Source organism: Danio rerio, chromosome 21 (genome assembly GCF_052040795.2).
Source record: "Danio rerio strain M-AB ecotype USA chromosome 21, GRCz13ab, whole genome shotgun sequence".
Lineage (NCBI taxonomy): Eukaryota > Metazoa > Chordata > Actinopteri > Cypriniformes > Danionidae > Danio > Danio rerio.
In genome coordinates this window covers 22,947,286-22,967,035 of record NC_141041.1, presented here as the reverse complement: position 1 = coordinate 22,967,035, position 19,750 = coordinate 22,947,286, and the positions used below count along the sequence as shown (strand labels likewise).

The 19,750-nt window shown below is 35.3% G+C and overlaps 3 protein-coding genes across 9 annotated transcripts in view; 1 reads left to right on the top strand and 2 right to left on the bottom strand.

Annotated features, from left to right (window-relative positions):
- The window catches only part of LOC147838831 (odorant receptor 131-2-like), a 1,093,102-nt gene that overhangs the window by 1,064,018 nt on the left and 9,334 nt on the right, over positions 1-19,750 (top strand). The window lies entirely within an intron of this gene.
- tgfb1b (transforming growth factor, beta 1b) lies at positions 367-9,975 on the bottom strand. Its single transcript, XM_087301274.1, has 7 exons — positions 9,213-9,975; positions 4,973-5,239; positions 4,024-4,107; positions 3,806-3,947; positions 2,556-2,706; positions 1,026-1,136; positions 367-949 (listed from the first exon to the last, which is right to left on the bottom strand). The coding sequence occupies exons 1-7, from the start codon at positions 9,547-9,549 to the stop codon at positions 902-904; spliced, it is 1,140 nt and encodes a 379-aa protein (XP_087157400.1). The 5' UTR covers positions 9,550-9,975; the 3' UTR covers positions 367-901.
- Positions 9,213-18,521, bottom strand: b9d2 (B9 domain containing 2). 6 transcript variants are annotated; one of them, XM_087299506.1, is made up of 5 exons: positions 18,334-18,521; positions 17,638-17,731; positions 16,994-17,119; positions 15,343-15,666; positions 9,213-9,755 (listed from the first exon to the last, which is right to left on the bottom strand). In XM_087299506.1, exons 2-4 carry the CDS (start codon positions 17,723-17,725, stop codon positions 15,353-15,355), a joined length of 528 nt encoding a protein of 175 aa, XP_087155632.1. In that variant the 5' UTR covers positions 17,726-17,731; positions 18,334-18,521; the 3' UTR covers positions 9,213-9,755; positions 15,343-15,352.

The window sequence follows — 19,750 nt, the reverse complement described above, 5'->3', positions numbered from 1 at the left end:
TATATATATATATATATATATACACACACAGTTGAATTATTAGCACCCGTTTTTTTCCCTAATTTCTGTTTCACAGAGAGATTTTTTAACACATTTCTAAACATAATAGTTTTTATAACTCGTTTTTAATCACTGATTTATTTTATCTTTGCCATGATGACATTAAATATTATTTTATCTGAGGGTTTTCAAGACACTTCTATACAGCTTAAAGTGACATTTAAAGGCTTAACTAGGTTAATTAGGTTAACTAGGCAGGTTAGGGTAATTAGGGAAGTCATTGTATAACGATGGTTTGTTCTATAGACAATCAAAAAATATAGCTTAAAGGGGCTAATAATTTTGACCTTAAAATGGCTTTTAAAAAAATAAAACTGCTTTTATTCTAGCCGAAATAAAACAAATAAGACTTTCTCCAGAAGAAAAAAATTCAGACATACTGTGAAAATTTCCTTGCTCTGTTAAACATCATTTGGGAAATATTAAAAAAGAAAGAAAAAATTCAAAGGGGGCTAATAATTCTCACTTCAACTGTATGTTTAATCTTAATACTTAAACATAAAATCAGAACCTGAAATGTCTCAATTTGATTTATCTACTAGATAATACTATAAAAATACTAAATATAATAATAATACTAAATAAATTTGGCATCTTTATAGCAAACAATGAATACAATCACTTTAATGGCAACATGTAGTACAGTTTTATGACACAATAGATGTACAACAGGTAAAAAACAATCTATCATTACAAATGTGATACAGTAGAGTCAAGTAAAATAAAAAGAACAAGTTGAAAAAAAGAATTAAAAAATCCCCTCAGAAAGTGCTGGGTCTCAAGCACCTCAGTGTGTTGTTCTCTTAACTTTGCTCATCAAGACCAAACGGAAATGATGCTTTCAGCAACACTTGCAGGTTTTCACAATCATATTTGACAACTGTTCCACCTGGGGGAAAATACATTGAGCTTTATTTAGATGGCATTTACTGAGAGCTGATGAAAGTGAGAAAATCTGTTCTGACCTTATGCTGTCTCCCCACATAGTAAATGATGGGCAGTGGGTCTAGAACCTGAGGTACACAGCAGGGCTGAGCAGAGGCACCAGGATTATGATGCCTATATAGTGCAAGAACCTGTAGGCAAAATTACATTAAAAAAAAAAAAAACTATCAGGCACGTTTTTTAAGTTTTTAAAGTACATTGTGAAACATCCAACCCAATTTCATGATAATACAGTATTTGCCTATCGTGAATTTTTTTGCAAAAATTTTTGCATGCTGTTTAAACGTTTGCAATAAAGTCCCACAAAATATTTCATTATAACCTGTCAAATTAGCCTCTATATGCATGTAAGCAGAAACTGCATATTTAAATGCATATAAGCAACTGCTTTCGAAGCACATGGCATGGCCTTTACATGCTATTCTGACACTCCAGAAACGACAAAACAAGCGAATAGGAAAGGAAGAGGTTACAGCTTCAGGACTGAACCCGGACATTTTTGAAAGAACAAAGAACGGTTACATTTATAATATGTATTAATGGAGAAGCCTGTGTTTGCAGCTTACAGATTCAACTCATTGACTAGCATATTAATGCTCTGTTCTGATAGGTGTAAATGTGTAAAGCTAGATTAAGGGGTGTTAATATCCAGGGTGTGTGAAAAGTAAAGAGGCAATATTTTATGGCAATGAACAGTTATTTTTCTGTAAGGTTGTAAAACAAAGCTTGTCAGTTACTAGGTTGTCCTGATTACATAGCACTTAAACAATGTCAGCTTTAAAGGTGTTTCTCTAACCAACAATCACAATAACAAATGACATGTCATATTTTAAAAAGAAAAAAAAAATAGCAAGACTTGTTTTCAGGTATTAAGCTGAATTTTGAAAAAGTTCTTTAATAGGATCAACCTCTCTGCATGACAAAAGCAACACTGTACCAGCTGAGCTACTGAGCAAGTTTTCTGGAAAAGCCATACATGTATACACTAAAAAATATATGGTCAATTAGTCCTGACAGCATATGTTGTAGATCACTGTAACTTATTAAACTAAGTTAATCATGTTCTAACTTAATTTTGTAAGATACGCAAGCTGTTTTAAGTCAGTTTAACATAATATAAGTTTAATTGACTTAATTGTTAATTTGATTCAGCTTAAAAATCTAAGTCCACCAGTATATTTTTCTACAGTGTAGGTATGTCCAGCCTGATCTCACAAAGAAATGTATCTATTTTACATTTTGTCAGTTTAGTGGTTAATTATTACAAATTCTTATGAGTTCAGTCGTATGAAAATGTACTATTTTAAAAAGGAGGCATGGCACCCAACCCCACCCCTAAACCCACCCGTCATTGGGGGATAAGCAAATTGTACTAAATTGTATGAATGAGATCATACAAATTCATACGAATTAACCACTAAATCAAAAAATTATGAATTGCCTTGAGATTGTGTTGATATGTTGTGCAAAAGTCAAAATGTATGAGCTTTTGAATCACACGTTATGGTAAAAGTAGCATACAGAACTGTGTGGAAGGGACTGTTGGTTACCTGTGAGTACTTATTTTCTGATGTCCAGACATAGGAGCAAGAGCCAGTGCAATAATTGGCATAGTAACCGGAAGGTTCATGAATCCACTTCCAGCCCAGGTCTTTGCGGAAGTCAATGTACAGACTTCTAACACAGCAACCCTCAGACTTTCTGTATTCAACACGCAGAGGACAGCAGTAAGGCTTCTGATGTAGCACACACGTTATATAATACACAAATACAGTGAAGATCAAAATAACAAAACGATTTATTGACCTTTTTTTTCACAGAAATAGCTATAACATGCTAATCAACTCATTCTGTGTCCACACCACATGCTGTTAGTAAAGGTTAGACTAGGCTTTTTATCCACAAATTTTTCTCTAATTTTGATTTCCACTAAAAATAGATAGATGCACTCACTGGCCACTTTATTAGGTACAAATGTCCAACTGCTCATTAACGCAAATCAGCCAATCGAAAAACATTGCCTAGTCTAATAAGTCTTGATTTCTGCTGCAACATTAAGATGGTAGGGTCAGAATTTGGCGTCAACAACATGAAAGCATGGATCCATCCTGCCTTGTATCAACGGTTCAGGCTGCTGCTGGTGGTGTAATGATGTGGTGGATATTTTCTTGACACACTTTGGGGCAAGTACTACTATTTGAGCATGTGTCTGTCAACACCACAGACTGCCTGAGTATTGTTGCTGACCATGTCCATCCCTTTATGACCACAGTGTACCCATCTTCTGAGGGCTACTTCCAGCAGGAGAACGTGCCATGTCATAAAATGCAAATCATCCCAGACTGGTTTCTTGAACATGACTATGAGTTCACTGTACTCAAATGGCCTCCACAGTCACCAGAACTCAATCCAACAGAGCACCTTTGGGATGTGGTGAAACGGGAGATTTGCATCATGAATGTGAAAAATCTACAGCAACTGCGTGATGCTATAATGTTAATATGAACCAAAATCTCTGAGGAATATTTCCAGCACCTTGTTGAATCTATGCCAAAATGGATTAAGGCAGTTCTGAAGGCAAAAGAGTGTCAAATCCGGTACTACTAAGGTGTACCTAATAAAGTGACCGGTGAGTATAGATAGATAGATAGATAGATAGATAGATAGATAGATAGATAGATAAATAGATAGATAGATAGATAGATAGATAGATAGATAGATAGATAGATAGATAGATAGATAGATAGATAGATAGATAGATAGATAGATAGATAGATAGATCATAAAATAAATTGCTCACTCAGTACAAACAGCATCTGTTTCCCGTTTTCTGCGCGATTTTGCTGGGCTGTGGCCATCAGCAGGATGTGACATCACCAAAATGTAAGGCTTTGCCACTTGGTCCGCTAAGAGGCCTGTATCACCTCTATTGCGGGACAAACCTGTGTGCACAATTAGTAATAATAGCTTGTTGTATCTAAACAAGCTGATACAGGCTTTTAATTTGAGTTCACAAACCTGCTATTTTAAATAAAAATTCAGTGTTCTGAGACTCGGGCTTGCAGCTACAGGCCAGCTGCAGCTGAAACTCCTGCTTCTCCTCTGTGGATTAAATTTAGAGAAAGTTTCAGTTAAAAAGCATTATTTGGATGCATGTGATATATTTTAAACAAATAAACAAGTGTCAGTGTAATATAAGCAATCTAAAACTGAAAGAATGACGATCAATATTATTGTGACATCTCTGAATATACTATAAAGAACTGATTTCAGCACTATGACTTCTTGCCACTAACATAATAACTAACATATATTAAAATCTATTTTATGTAAATTCAAGAACCACAACAGCAAGAGTGTTTACAACGTGACAGATTTTTTTTTTTAAATGAAGGTTTGTAGCAGTGTTATTTTGGCGACACCGTGGTGCTGTGGCTAGCACTGACACCTCACAGCAAGAAGGTCGCTGGTTCGAGCCCCGGCTGTGTCAGTTGGTATTTCTGTGTGGCGTTTGCATGTTGTGTTTGCCCCTGTGTTTGCATGGGTTGCCTCTGGGTGCTCTGGTTTCCCCCACAGTTCAAAGACATGTGTTGTAGGTGAATAGGGCAAGCTAAATTGTCTGTAGTGTATGTGTATGTCCTGGTCCTCCCGGTTGGGTCCTGGGCTGACAACCCACCTCATAAAAACTAGATGTTATGAAACACCAATATAGTGCGGCTAAATATCAACTTCGATATAAATGGCCCTTGGAGTAAGTACATATTTGATATTTGACTCATCTAAGTTACTACCACCAGGATTGTGATGTTGGATATGGTTAGGTACGGTCAATGTTTGTACTAGTAATATGATGTGTTGAAAATAAACTACATTTCGAGCAAGTTTAATTTTATTTTAGATAATTGTTTGTGTGTGAGTAAATTGCAGATTAGCACACTAGTTTGTTGCAGGAAACAGTGAATCTCACCAGGCATCTGCAACCAGTCTTTCAGGGTGGACGTCACATCAAACGACACCCACTTGCCAGCCGTTTGAAGGGAAATGAAGCGTGAGTTCAGGTAGCGTGATTTGTTCCCAGTGACCTGGTACAGCTCCAGTCTCTGCTCTGAATCCCCCATTTTAGGTTCCTTGATGCGCAGTCGAAACTCGGCCTGGTAGAGCACATGATTTGCACCCAGTTTGTGCTTTATATCTGTGATGTTGAAAACTAAGTACTTTTCTGGTTTTTCCTCCACTTGTAAATAGATAGAAAGCAAAAATGGTTAGAAGTATGTCTGGAAATGGGACTTTTTATTATTTGAATAGTGCACTGAAAAAGTGGAGAATAAAGGGTGTGTTTTATACAGTATGAGCTGCTATATATATACAGTTTAGGTCAGAATTATTAGCCCCCTTTGAATTTTTTTTTTATTTTTTTTTATATTTCCCAAATGATGTTTTATAGAGCAAGGACATTTTCACAGCATGTCTGATATTTTTTCTTCTGTAGAAGAAGTCTTAGTTGCTTATTTCAGCTAAAATAAAAGCAGTTTTACATTTTTAAACACCATTTTAGGGACAAAATTATTAGCTTCTTTAAGCTATATTTTTTCTCGATAGTTGACAGAACAAACCACTGTTATACAATGACTTGCCTAATTACCCTAGCCTGCCTAGAGAACCTAATTAACCTAGTTAAGTCTTTACATGTCACTTCAAGCTGTATAGAAGTGTATATTATTTACTGTCATCATGGCAAAGATAGAATAAATCAGTTATTAGAAATGAGTTATTAAAACTATTATGTTTAGAAATGTGTTGAAAAAAAAATCTTTGTTAAACAGAAATTGGGGAAAAAATAAACAGGGGAGCTAATAATTCTGACTTCAACTGTATTTAAAGTTTTGACACACCTTCTCATTCAAATAGTTTTCTTTATTTTTATGACTATGAAAATTGTAAATTCCCACTGAAGGCATCAAAACTATTAATTAACATGTGGAATTATATACATAACAAAAAAGTGTGAAACAACTAAAAATATGTCATATTCTAGGTTCTTTAAAGTAGCCACCTTTTTCTTTAATTACTGCTTTGCACACTTTTGGCTTTCTCTTGATGAGCTTCAAGAGGTAGTCAAGAGGTAGTCTTAAAGGAATTTCCAGATATGCTTAGCACTTGTTGGCCCTTTTGGCTTTACTCTATGGTCCAGCTCACCCCAAGCCATCTCGATTGGGTTTAGGTTCAGTGACTAAGGCGAGGTGATTTGGTGCAGCACCCCATCACTCTACTTGGTCAAACAATCCCTCCAGTCTGGAGGTGTGTTTGGAGTCATTGTCTTGTTGAAAAATAAATGATGGTCCAACTAAACGCAAACCGAATGGAATAGCATGCCGCTTCAAGAAGCTGTGGTAGCCATGCTGGTTCAGTATGCCTTCAATTTTGATTAAATCCCCAACAGGATCACCAGCAAAAGCACGCCCACACCATCACACCTCTTCCTCCATGCATCCACATGGAAACCAGGCATGTAGAGACCATTCGTTCATTTTTTCTGCGTCGCACAAAGACACTGTGGTTGGAACCAAAAATCTCAAATTTGGACTCATCAGACCAAAGCACAGATTTCCACTGGTCTAATGTCCATTCCTTGTGTTCTTTAGCCCAAACAAGTCTCTTCTGCTTGTTGCCTGTCCTTAGCAGTGGTTTCCTAGCAGATATTCTACTGTACTATGAAGGCCTGATTCACAGTCTCCTCTCAACAGTTGTTCTAGAGATGTGCCTGCTGCTAGAACGCTGTGTGGCATTGACCTGGTCCTTAATCTGAGCTGCTGTTAACCTGCGATTTCTGAGGCTGGTGACTCTGATGAACTTATCCTCCACAGCAGAGCTGACTCTTGGTCTTCCTTTCCTGGGGCGGTCCGCACCTGAGCCAGTGTCTTCGTAGCACTTGATGGTTTTTGTGACTGTACTTGGGGACACTTTCAAAGTTTTCCCAAATTTTCAGACTGACTGACTCTCATTTTCTAAAGTAATGATAGCCACCCGTTTTTCATTACTTAACTGCTTTTTTTTCACAATAATACAAAATCTAACAGCCTATCCAGTAGGACTATCAGCTGTGTATCCACCTGACTTCAGCACAACACAACTGATGGTCTCAACCCCATTTATAAGGCAAGAAATCCCACTTATTAAACCTGACAGGGCACACCTGAAGTAAAATCCATTACAGCTGACTATAAAGAGAAAGCCAAGAGTGTGCAAAGCAGTAATCAAAGCAAAAGGTGACTACATTGAAGAACCTAGAATATGACATATTTTCAGTTGTTTCACACTTTTTTGTAATGTATGTAATTTTACATGTGTTAATTCATAGTTTTGATGCCTTCAGTGTGAATTTAAAATTTTCTTTAGGTTAGGTTAAATTGTCCGTAGTGTATGTGTGTGAATGAGTGTGTATGGATGTTTCCCAGTGATGGGTTGAGGTTGGAAGAGTATCTGCTGCATAAAAAACATAAGCTAGATAAGCGGTTAATTTCGCTGTGGTCGAAAAGCTGAAAAAAAATGAATGAATTTACATATATATATATATATATATATATATATATATATATATATATATATATATATATATATATATATATATATATATATATATATATATATATATATATATACATATATGCATTCTGGAGAAAATCTTATTTGTTTTATTTAGGCTAGAATAAAAGTCAATTTTTTTAAAATGCTTTTACGGTCAAAATTATTAGCCTCTTTAAGCTTTTTTTTTTTTTTTTTTTTGATATTCTACAGAACAAACCATTGTTGTACAATAACTTTCCTAATTACCCTGAACTGCCTAGTTAACCTAGTTAAGCCTTTAAATGTTAAGCCTTAAATGTCAAATGTTTAAACTGTATTGTAATGTTTAAACTGAAGTGTCTTGAAAAATATCTAGTAAAATATTATATACTGCCATCATGGCGAAGATAAAATAAATCAGTTATTAGAGATCCGTTATTAAAATTATTATGTTTAGAAATATTTTGGAAAATCTTCTCTTCGTTAAACAGAAACTGGGGTAAAAAAATAAACAGGGGGCAAATAATTCAGGTGGGCTAATAATTCTGACTTCAACTATATATATATGTGTGTGTGTGTGTGTGTGTGTGTGTGTGTGTGTGTGTGTGTGTGTGTGTGTGTGTGTGTGTGTGTGTGTGTGTGTGTGTGTGTGTTTTAACCTCAGGGGAATTGAAAAAAATTCCACCAGTACTGTAGTAGAATAACCCTCATTTTAAATCACAACTAATAAAAAAGGTTATTTTTACCAAATATCTTTTTTTTTTCTCCTTTTATTTTTAAAAGAAAGAAAACTCTAATTATGAGTACATTTAATTTAAGTTTGGAACAATATGTTATCAGGCATAAAACAAATACGAACATTTCAAATTCAGTAAATCAGAAAAAAAAAAACAGAATTTTCAAGTGGTTTCTGTTTACTTTTTTGATCCATAGCTGTATATTTACAATCTAAAAAAGTTTTGACTTAGATATGGACAGGACCCAGCTGTTGGGTTAAAATTGGTTGAGTTTGGTTCATTGGTTGCGTTTGTCCATCTTTAAGCCAAATTTGGGTTGAAACCATCCAGCATTTAGTGGATCATATAACTGTTATCACTCTATAATCTCAATTTCCAGCTTAACAATTAGGCAGAAACCTTTGATGCATCGTTATTCTGATTATTTGATTAACAGAAAGTAAAATAAAACAGTATTTATTACAACCTCAGAGAAGTTGTTACTGCCACTTTTAAATGAATACATTTTAAAGTGTTACAGACCCTAATCCCCTGATAATGATGACGGAATTAAGTTTTTTTTTTTTTTTTTCAAAACAAGTGACTGTCATTTCATTATCAGTGGTTTTGCGAATTCATTTCACTAAAATACCCCCCGTATATTCATCCAAATAAGGCTTTAAGAAGCAGATAAAGGGATGTTTTGGAGCTGAGTGATACTGTAATTTACCCAGGAACACTAAATCCAGGATCTGAGTCACTCGGTTAGCATCTGTTAGTAGCCTTCCTTCCTGTTTGTGGTCAGATCATTTGCACACACCCTCAATTCTCCAAGGAAATCAACAGGCACATGGCATTTAGGTGCTAACACTAAGAAAAGCGCTGTAATCATTCCGTATTGAATGGAGAAAGGATAGTGCCACTCACTCATTGTGAACTTGTGAATCTCTTTAGCATAGTATTCCTCCTCTGTTGGATCTTCTATGGTGTGCTGAACTGGGTTCGCTGCCTGCTCCTCATTGAGCTCCATGGTGCTGTTGTACACTGAGATCAGTTCTGCTGGGATGTTTTCAATCAACTCCTTCTCTTCTACTTCTGGTTCCTTGGGCAGTCGTAGTTTGCTGAGAATCTGTCCACGAATGGCTTCGATGCGCTTTCTCTTGATCAGTTCCAGGTCTAAAGGATTGCATGTTGACAGCGCTCTGCTGTATTGCACAAATCCCAACAGACATTGCAATGCCAGTAATAAACTCTCCGCCTTCATGGTCAGGGTTGCTGGAAATTATCTTTAGTAGAGTTTGCCAATGAAGTGATACAGAACTTTAAACTTCTAGATATAATGTTGCCGTCACTTTAGCATCGCTGCCGTATAAGCCAATGTTGCCGTCTTCACTTTAAATCCAACAGCCTGAATCAGAACATCTCTGAGATGCGGATGCTCATGTTGCTTGAACAACAGTGTCAGTGGATCTGGCAAAAAAAAACAAAAAAAACTCACCAATGAAGTCAGAGGTCTATCAAAACCAGACAAAAGGTGTCCTCACAAGCCACCATGCTTCATTAACCGTTCATAGTTTCCATTCGATAACCTCAACGGCTTCTTTGCTTCCCGTTCAACAGGAAAAAACAAATACAGGTATTCAAGGTTTAAAGTATTAGCAGTTCTTTCCTTGTGTCCTCCTCTTGGTCTGAAAACACTTATTTTGCTCTCAACTCAAGGAATGACAAAATGAGGAAAAGGAAGCAGCACAGTTTAACCAAATGACACAACACTTCCTTTGCTGCACAGTAATTTCCCCTGAAGGTTTAACCCGTACTGTGGACATTATATGAGGCAAAGGGTTCAGTTCAGCCCATCATGTGCCTGGAGTCAGCTAGGTATTGCTATTTACTCAGCAAAGTACTACATGTTTAGAATGAAGCAACATACAAAAATTCAGGGAAAATAAGAATTTAAAAGAATTGTGTGAACTCGATGTCTTCCTCAAACAGGAAATTAGGACTTTAAACATAGCAACTACATCAGCTGCCACATTATTAATTGCTAATATGCAATTCATTATAAGCATGCATCATTTTAGTTTGACTGGAATATAAGGAGTTTTCATTTTAAAAAATCATTTTAAGGGTCAGTAGGGTCTTTTTAGGGTTTAATATGTCTAATAAAACAAGCCACTAATGCCCAATGACTTGCCTTATTAACCTAAATTGCCTAGCTAAAATAATTACCCAAGTTAAGCCGTTAAATAGAACTTTAAAGCTGAAGACTAGTATATTGCAGAATACGTCGTCATAGCAAAGACACACACAGTTCGTTATTAGAAATTAGTCACAAACTACTATTTTAAAAAGGTGTTATTCTCTCTATTAAACAACACTTGGGATATATTTGAAAAACAATTAAAACTTTACAGGAGTGCTGGAATATTAGCATTCACTAAAAGGCATGATAAAGTTATGTTTATTGTAATTGTATTGCATTGATCTTCACTTAATATTCAAGTTCTTTAAAATCATGTGAATCCTAATTGGTTATAAATGATTTATTATTCATCAGCTTAAAAAAATGTAGTTTTAAAGTGATTCCAGTGATGCTCCTTTGTGTCGTTATCATTACAGCATGTCATGTTGTTTTGCTATCCCAGCCTATACTCATAGGATTAGATATATTTTTATACTTTAGGATCCATTTGCACCAAGAATGATCATGTCAGAAGTTACCCAGAAGAATCACTGTGGGTTTTCTCAAGATTTTCATTTGGGCATTTATAATATTAAAAAAACTACATATATTAAAAAAAGGAAAGTAAGAGTATACTTAAAATATTTGTACAGAAACGGGATTTATAAATCAAACATAACAACTTCAAAATTCATGATTTCGATGTTTGGTATAATGCGTCAGGCTGTTTACCACAAATGTGGAACCTACAGCGAACGTGGCTGATATCATTTCATCTTAGGTACAGTAGGTGTGCTATGGGGCTCCACCTTGTCTGAAATGGAAATTTATTTTGTTGTTGTTCTGGACTTTTTAAAGTATGCTATAAAATGTTAAACAGCCTGACGCATTATCCCAAACATCAAAATCATGTATTTAGAAGTAGTTGTGCTTATTTTATGAAGCAAGTTTCTGTACAAAAGAAATTATTGTTTTAGTTATGTTTAACACAAACCTTACTTTCCATTTTTTTATCTTATAAATGCCTATATGAAAATCTTGAGAACACCCACAGTGATTCTTCTGGGTAATTCCTGGCATTATCATTCTTGGTGCTTAAAGTATAAAAAGATATCTAACCATATGAGTATAGGCACAAAGGAGCATCATTGGATTCACTTTAAAACTAAATTTTCCAAGCTGATGAATAATAAAACAATGACAGCCAATCAGAATTTACCTGATTTCAAAGAACTTGAACATTAAGTGAAATATGCTCACAATAAACATAACTTTATCATGCCTTTGACTAAATGCTGATATCCAGTTGAAGTTTAAACAATTATCATTCATGTTAAATAGTTTTTTAAATATTTCCCAAGTGCTATATACTCTCCCAGCTATGTTTTTTCGATGCTTTGTTAAGGGCTAATTAGAGGTACTTGAGCTAAAGTATAAACTAGCAAACATCCCAACACTGCACGTTAGTTTAAAATCTAAATATGCACAGAATTTCATCTCAGAAACAATCTAATCACAATGTTACAGCAGTGAAGGAAGTATCTGATTTTTTTTGTAACTAAAAAAAATACTGAATGCACTTTGTTTTTTGTTTTTTTTAAAGTTATTGGAGTTTGTTTAGGGAAAAGTTAAATCACACAACACAAAAGTATGCTAGCTCTGCAGTTTATCATGCTCAAATATCTTCAACAGATTGTGTTTACAGAATACAGAGCCTATTCCCACAGGGGCTATCCTACTTCCGAACTCCAGAAAGCTTAGGAGAAAGCAGACTGTTTTTTTTTATCAGCAAATTAGCAGAGGCACCCAAAAATCATGACAACTGCACACTCGTCACTCGTAAAAAAAGAAAAGAAAGAAATACACCCCTCCCCCAAACTCCCTCATCATGGCTATATAAAGAAACTGAGTTTTAGAGAGGAACTGATGAACTTCACAAGCAGTGCAAGTAGGACATGAAACTACACATTTAAATACTCTTAACTGCTAAACTTTTACCACGTTTCTGAAACAGGATGGAGTCAACTATCAGCTGTAAAAAAAAAAGCCCTTTCAAGATCAGCCTTTGAAAACTGAGTTCAAAAGTTTCAAACTTCCTTAACAGTATATGAGACAAACATAACTAACTCTTTATATAGTGTGTGTGTGTGTGTGTGTGTGTGTGTGTGTGTGTGTGTGTGTGTGTGTGTGTGTGTGTGAATCCTCTTTGAAAAACTATTTCCTCTCACTTACTATACTATTCTATGCACATTTTAAAAGTTGTCTCTGGTTATAAGCATTCTTTTCTTTATTTCACTAAAATGATTAGAAGCTTTACAGGAAATGAGCTTAATGTGACGGAGTTATTTCTACTATCTATATCTACAAAACATGTATATACAATTGAAGTCAGAGTTATTAGCCAAGCTGGTTTTTTTCCCCCAATTTCTGTTTAACGGAGAGATATTTTTCAACACATTTCTAAACATAATAGTTTTAATAACTCGTTTCTAATAACTGATTTATTCTATCTTTGCCATGATGACAGTAAATAATATTTGATTAGATATTTTTCAAGACACTTCTATACAGCTTAAAGTGACATTTAAAGGCTTAACTGGGTTAATTAGGCTAACTAGGCAGGTTAGGGTAATTAGGCTAGTAATTGTATCATGATGGTTTGTTCTGTAGACTATCGAAAAATATAGCTTCAGGGGCTAATAATTTTGACCTTAAAATGGTTTTTAAAAAAATGTTAATCTGCTTTTATTCTAGCTGAAATAAAAAATAAGACTTTCTCCAGAAGAAAAAATATTATCAGACTTACTGTGAAAATGTCCTTGTTCTGTTAAACATCATTTGGGAAATATTTTTTTAAAAAGAAAATACATTTAAAGGGGGCTATCAATTCTGTATTTACACTACAGAATTTTAAAGGTTTTAAAATATGCTTCTCTTGCTCACCAAGGCTGCATTTATTTGATTAAAAATACAGTACAAATTGTAAAACTGTGAAATGTTATTGCACTATAAAATTAACTATAAAAGTGTTTCACATTTAATAATATATTACAGTGATTTTAAAGATTATTTTCAGCTTTATTACTACAGGCTTCAGTCACATAATCTTTCAGAGATCACTCTTATATTATATATTTATTATTAATAATACTATTATTAATATTATTAATTGTCAATTATCAATGGTAATAGTTAAAAAAGCATAATGACTGGAGTATTCTTTTCATTTGAAACTACATACAATAAAAAAAACAGCCATTTAAAATTGTAATAAATATTTGCCTTTTTTTTCACATTTAATAAATGCTTGCCTTGATAAACAGAATAATTTTCTTAAAAAAAAAAAAAAAAAAACTGACCCCAAACTTTTGACCGGTAGTGTACATTACAGCTAAGTTGGTAGATTGTGTGGCTTGTTTCATATGAAAACAAGTACCTTCATCTAAAATGTTGTGAACCAAATGGCCTACAGAAAGTGATAAGTATGACCCAACCAAAAGAATTGTGTTCCTCAGGACATTCCAGTTGGGTATAACTTGTATATTCTAGAAGCTTCAGGGTGGAGTCATATAATTTATTGTAACATATATAATGTTTTGTTTCACATTCTTTAAGTTAAGATCATTAAAGAACAACATGTTAAAGTCCCCATGAACCGGAAGCTGCGATCGTTTTTTTTTTTTTTTTTTTTTTGTATTGTGACACAGTTACTAGAGAAACAGAATATCAAGTGAGCAAACAGTGGGCGTAGTTTTGAGCTTGTTTTTTTTCTACTAGGGGCTGAATGGATGTAGTAAAGAAGGCATTTGATTCAGAAAGATTGATCGGGGAAGGGGTTTTGGAAGAGTTTTTACAACCTAACAGACTCCTCCTGCTCACCACTTCTGTTTGCTGTCAAAACTGACAGTTGGAGCAGCGTGGTTAAATATGTTAGTCACGCCCAAAAAAACAGGAAGTGCATTTTCAGATGTTGATTAAAGATTAGAAGGGCAAACTATTATTTAACTTAATGACATGCACAGATTAATTGTTCACCACTAAACTAGCAATGTGAGCTAACAGAACATATGGTTAGTTTTGATTTCTTGGGGACCTAAACATCACTGCAGAAGAACTTTACCTACACAAGAACTATGGTCATCTTACTTATTTTATGTATTAGAGTAATCTAATTAGGCATGGGCTGGTATGATTCTGGTGGTATGATAGCCTTCATGGAAATATCACGGTTTCACAGTATTGTGTTTCCTGCTCTAATATATGTTCATTTTAAATGTCTGGGTAAAAAACTAAAAACTATGTCCCCCATTGAACACAATATATTTTATTGTGAGAAACATTTAAAGTATTTTGGAGCAGTAAACATGTCAGGCTAAATAATTCAAATGAATCATTGACCTCTGCTGTCATCATTAGGTTTTAAAACACTGATTTCTTTACCATTTAAACTGCATTTTTGAATATCTTTTCTGCTGGAGGTACGGTTATCCTAAAAACAGCAGAGTATTTTGAAAACCCTGACTTTTCCAAACCGCGATATACTGTCCCTTGAAAATGGTTATTGTCCCATACCTAAATCTAATACATTGGTGAGCTACCCAACAACTCTTAAGCCAAATGCATTGACGAATATCAAATTTAATTGCATCAGATCATAATACAATGCTAGAAAACATACAAAGTGTGCAAAAAATACAAAAGTATAATTTGAGACGCAAAGCACAACACATTTTCAGCCTGCAGACAAACCCATAACTCACTATTTCATTCACTCTATGACACAATATATACATTTTTGTACCTCTAGTCCAATATAACCAAATATTTGAGCTTTTTTTTCACTCCACACCCTCCTTTTCTGAAATGTGTCCTAACCTGCAGTCCGTCAGCTCTCCACACCGTATCTGTCAAAGTGGCGCAGAATAATGCAGAGCTCTAGCTCAACGGTGCCCATGCCGACCGTGTGCAGTCTGTATCGGTCTGCGCCACTGTAGATGAGGTCTGGTGAGCGCAGCTGAGGGCCTCCTCCGACAAACATCTCCGAAAGCTGATCCTGCCATGATCCTAGTGGCCGCCATGTGACGCACTGAAGACGATGCTGACCTGGGCTTGATGGCACGTGGATATAGCCATAACCATACAACTGGCATCTGCCAAAAGAGTCCTGATGCCACACTTGCAGATGAAGCTTTGGCCATCCTAGAAGCAGAAACACATCCTTTAAAGAAGGTTTTGGTGTGGTGCACATGTGTACTGATCAAACTCAATATTCATTCATTCATTTTCCTTCGGCTTACTCCCTAATTTATCAGGGGTCACCACAGCGGAATGAAACACCAACTATTCTGACATATGTTTTACGCATCAGATGCCCTTCCAGCCACAATGCAAACTCCACACAGATATGCCAACTGGCCCAGCTGTGACCCAAACCAGTGACTTTCTTGCTGTGAGGTGACAGTGCTAACTACCGAGCCACCACGCAACCTACAAACTCAATATTCATTCATTAATTTTCTTTTCGGCTTAGTCCCTTTATTAATCAGGGGTCGTCACAGCGGAATGAACCGCCAACTTATCCAGCATAAGTTTTACATAGTGTATGCCCTTCCAGCCGCAACCCAACACAGGGAAACACCCATACACTCTATCCCGCATGTTTTTGGACTATGGTGGAAACCAGAGCACCCATAGGAAACTCACACAAACACAGGGAGAACATGCAAACTCCACACAGAAATGCCAACTGACCCAGCCAGGGCTTGAACCAGTGACCTTCTTGCTGTGAGGCGATTGTGCTATCCACTGTGCCACCACAAACTCAATATTCATTCATTCATTTTCTTGTCGGCTCAGTCCCTTTATTAATCTGGGGTCGCCACAGCAGAATGAACCGAAAACTTATCCAGCAAGTTTTTTTTTACGCAGCGGATGCCCTCCCAGCCACAACCCATCTCTGGGAAACATCCACACACATTCACACACACACTCATATACTACGGACAATTTAGCCTACCCAATTCACCTGTACCGCATGTCTTTGGACTGTGGGGGAAACGGGAGCACCCGGAGGAAACCCACGCGAACACAGGGAGAGCATACAAACTCCACACAGAAATGCCAACTGAGCCGAGGCTCGAACCAGCGACCTTCTGGCTGAGGCGACAGCACTACCTACTGCGCCACTGCTTCGCCCCCACAAACTCAATATTTTAATTTCAAATCAAAATTGATTATTAAATCCTGATATTGATCTTTTAGTATATGCTGTTTTATTTGATCTATAAGTATGTTGAACCTCCAGTTCAGTAATAACAAGTTGTTGTTTTTTTTATACTTTTGATTTTTTTTAGTAACATGATCGTTCCAACTACTTTACTTTGTTATAAGCATGAAGCAAAAATATTTGCAGCATTTCAACCATTGAAATACATCAACAGCTTGTCAATTTGCATTGAAATATCTCATCAAGTGATTCAGTGTCAATTTGGTAGTTTACTAGAGGAACGAACTATAGGTCTAATACCTTGTAGACCCTTAGTAGTGTAGTGCAAATCAATGGGATGACTCCAGTATGCCATGTCGCCAGTTTGAGGCATGTCGACTTGAGTCTGGCCTTCCCTCAGACCAGAGAGAAGTCTCCACGCTCCTCCTAAATGACGCAAAAAGGTAATATAGTTTAAAAAAAAACGTTATTGTCTTTGTTTTTGGACACTGATATTAAAAAATGTTGCATGATAATATCATGATATGTTTATACAGTATGGACCCTTTTCACACGCCTGTTTATTGATCATCAGCATCTGAAACCTTTTAAAGTTTTAATATTTAGATTTTTTTAAAGAAACTTGTGAACATTTATATGCATTTATGTATGTAGAATATCATCTTTGCTTCAAATGACAAAAAACAAATTATCGCTAGTGTACGACATTTCTAATGCAGCGTCTATGGGAAAGGACAGTAAATTTGCTGTTATTCTTTTCTCTGGCTGCCGTCATCAGTCTCACACAATTTTGTTTAACATCTTTATAACACCATCGTGGGATTTTTCTTTTATTATTTGAGCAAATAAGATTGTAAAAAGTCATTCGACTTTATGACAATTTCCACTATTGAGAAACCCAGAAATGTGAAAAGGGTCTACAACATCAAAAGCAAAAGGGACACCTGTATGAACACCCCATTTGCAGAAAAGGCTGTTCTGTGGGAAACCGGTGGCCCCAATGATCTGTCCAATGATATGCAATTCTGCCATAAGAGTCTGAAATAACAATATGTATCAAGTTAGTTATCACGTTCATCAATTCAAATAATTATATAACCACTTTCATACACTTTATTGGCACACTACATTATTTAGACTCATACATGTTTTCTTTATTGCTTCAAAATGTAAATTCTGAAATTTCTTTGATATTACATGTTGTATTTATCCTATAAATGCACTCTCAGACTTTTATTTAAGTACATTACAACGGGTTTAGATAAACCATCTGGTAATTAAAGTTACTGAGGCAAAGTTGGTTTTATGTTCGTACATTCGTTTAGTAATAACTTGTGACACGCTCCCTATATTGTTTGCCATGGTACTTTGAATATTCGGACTGAAATCACATGCAACGTATTTCTTGAAGTTAAATAAGACTTAAAAAAAAATTAACGTTAGCCATATTTCAGACAGTCGTTGGCTGCTAATATGATTTCACTATTAAAAATTAGCAAAAATACTTTTCTGAAACTGTATTATTAAAGAGAAAGTCCGAATGTGTTAATATAACACTAAGTTAACTTTACCCTAATCTGGTACCCAGAGTGCATTAAAATGAGCAGAAAAGCTAATGCTAGGTAATTAGCAACACTCACATCTACATCGATAAAGCAGAATGGTCACTATAAGCTCGCGTACCACAACGAACACAGTCGCCGCTATAGATTCATTGATCGGCGAAACTGGAAAGACTGTAAACCGTGTTATTATGTTAATCCAGTAAGCTTTTGTGCAGTGTTTACAGCGCCTTCCTGTCACCAAGGCTGGACTTCCTTAGTAACACACTTCATCGTGTCCTGTGTTTCAGGATAGTGTTGCTTTGATCAGGTTTGTTACTGACATCTGCTGACAGGAGATTTAGTTGCAGGGTAACAGTTAAGCAAACAGGAGGAGTGAATGAGGGGAAATGTCTTCTTCTTCTTCTTCTTATAATTTTACGGCGGTTGGCATCCAGCGTTTTGGTGCATTACCGCCATCTTCAGCTCCGGAGTGTGGACCAGAGGTTTAGGTTTACAGACTAATAATTTCCCCCCACTTCCCTCTTTCCCACCCCTTCTCACACACACATACATACTTACATACACACCTCTCCCCTACTCCCATGTTATAATAATAACCATAATACTCTCATACTGAGGGGAAATGTGTAAGTGACTTGTGCTCTTATCTTATTTAACACGTGTATGTCTTATTATATGGTATGTAAAGCCTATTTATACTGTCTATGTTAAAGTCTACATTTATGACTGTTTTTCTTTTCTTAAAATGGCTCAGCTTGAAGTGCTGTTAAAAAATAACACTAATAATATTATATATATATATATATATATATATATATATATATATATATATATATATATATATATATATATATACATATATAGAGAGAGAGAGAGAGAGAGAGAGAGAGAGAGAGAGAGAGAGAGAGAGAGGGTTAGTTATGTAATATGATTGAGGTTTATAATATAATAGTGGATCTTACTTAAAATTTCTATCTTCTTTGTAATACTCCCTTTTTTCAATAATTAATTGAATTAATAAATCTGTTGTTTGAAATGTTGTTTGTGTTGATTTAATTGGGTTGCAGCATTATAAGCTTTAACACATAACTTTTAAATGACACCTTTTACATTCCAGCAACGAAAATTCTCCTAAACGAAAATTATTCCAACAACTTTTATTTATTCCATTCTTTTTTAGCTGATTATTATTGAAAAAAAGTACAAAAAAATGTATTATAAATAACAGATCTTATTCATATGTTACATGCATGCATTCCTGTTAGCTCAAATTAAAAAATAAATAAATTCCATGACAGTGTTTTCACCACTGTCAGAAAGAGGGAAAAAAAATGTGTAAGACAAAACAGCAGCCAAAAGAGCGAACAATGTCAAATTTACTGTTCTGTCCATAAACAATGTATTAGACAAACCTCACATATGTGGTAAATAATTTTGTAATTTAATGCAAAGCTTGTTTAATATGTACATCCATATTTTTTATCTAAAAAGA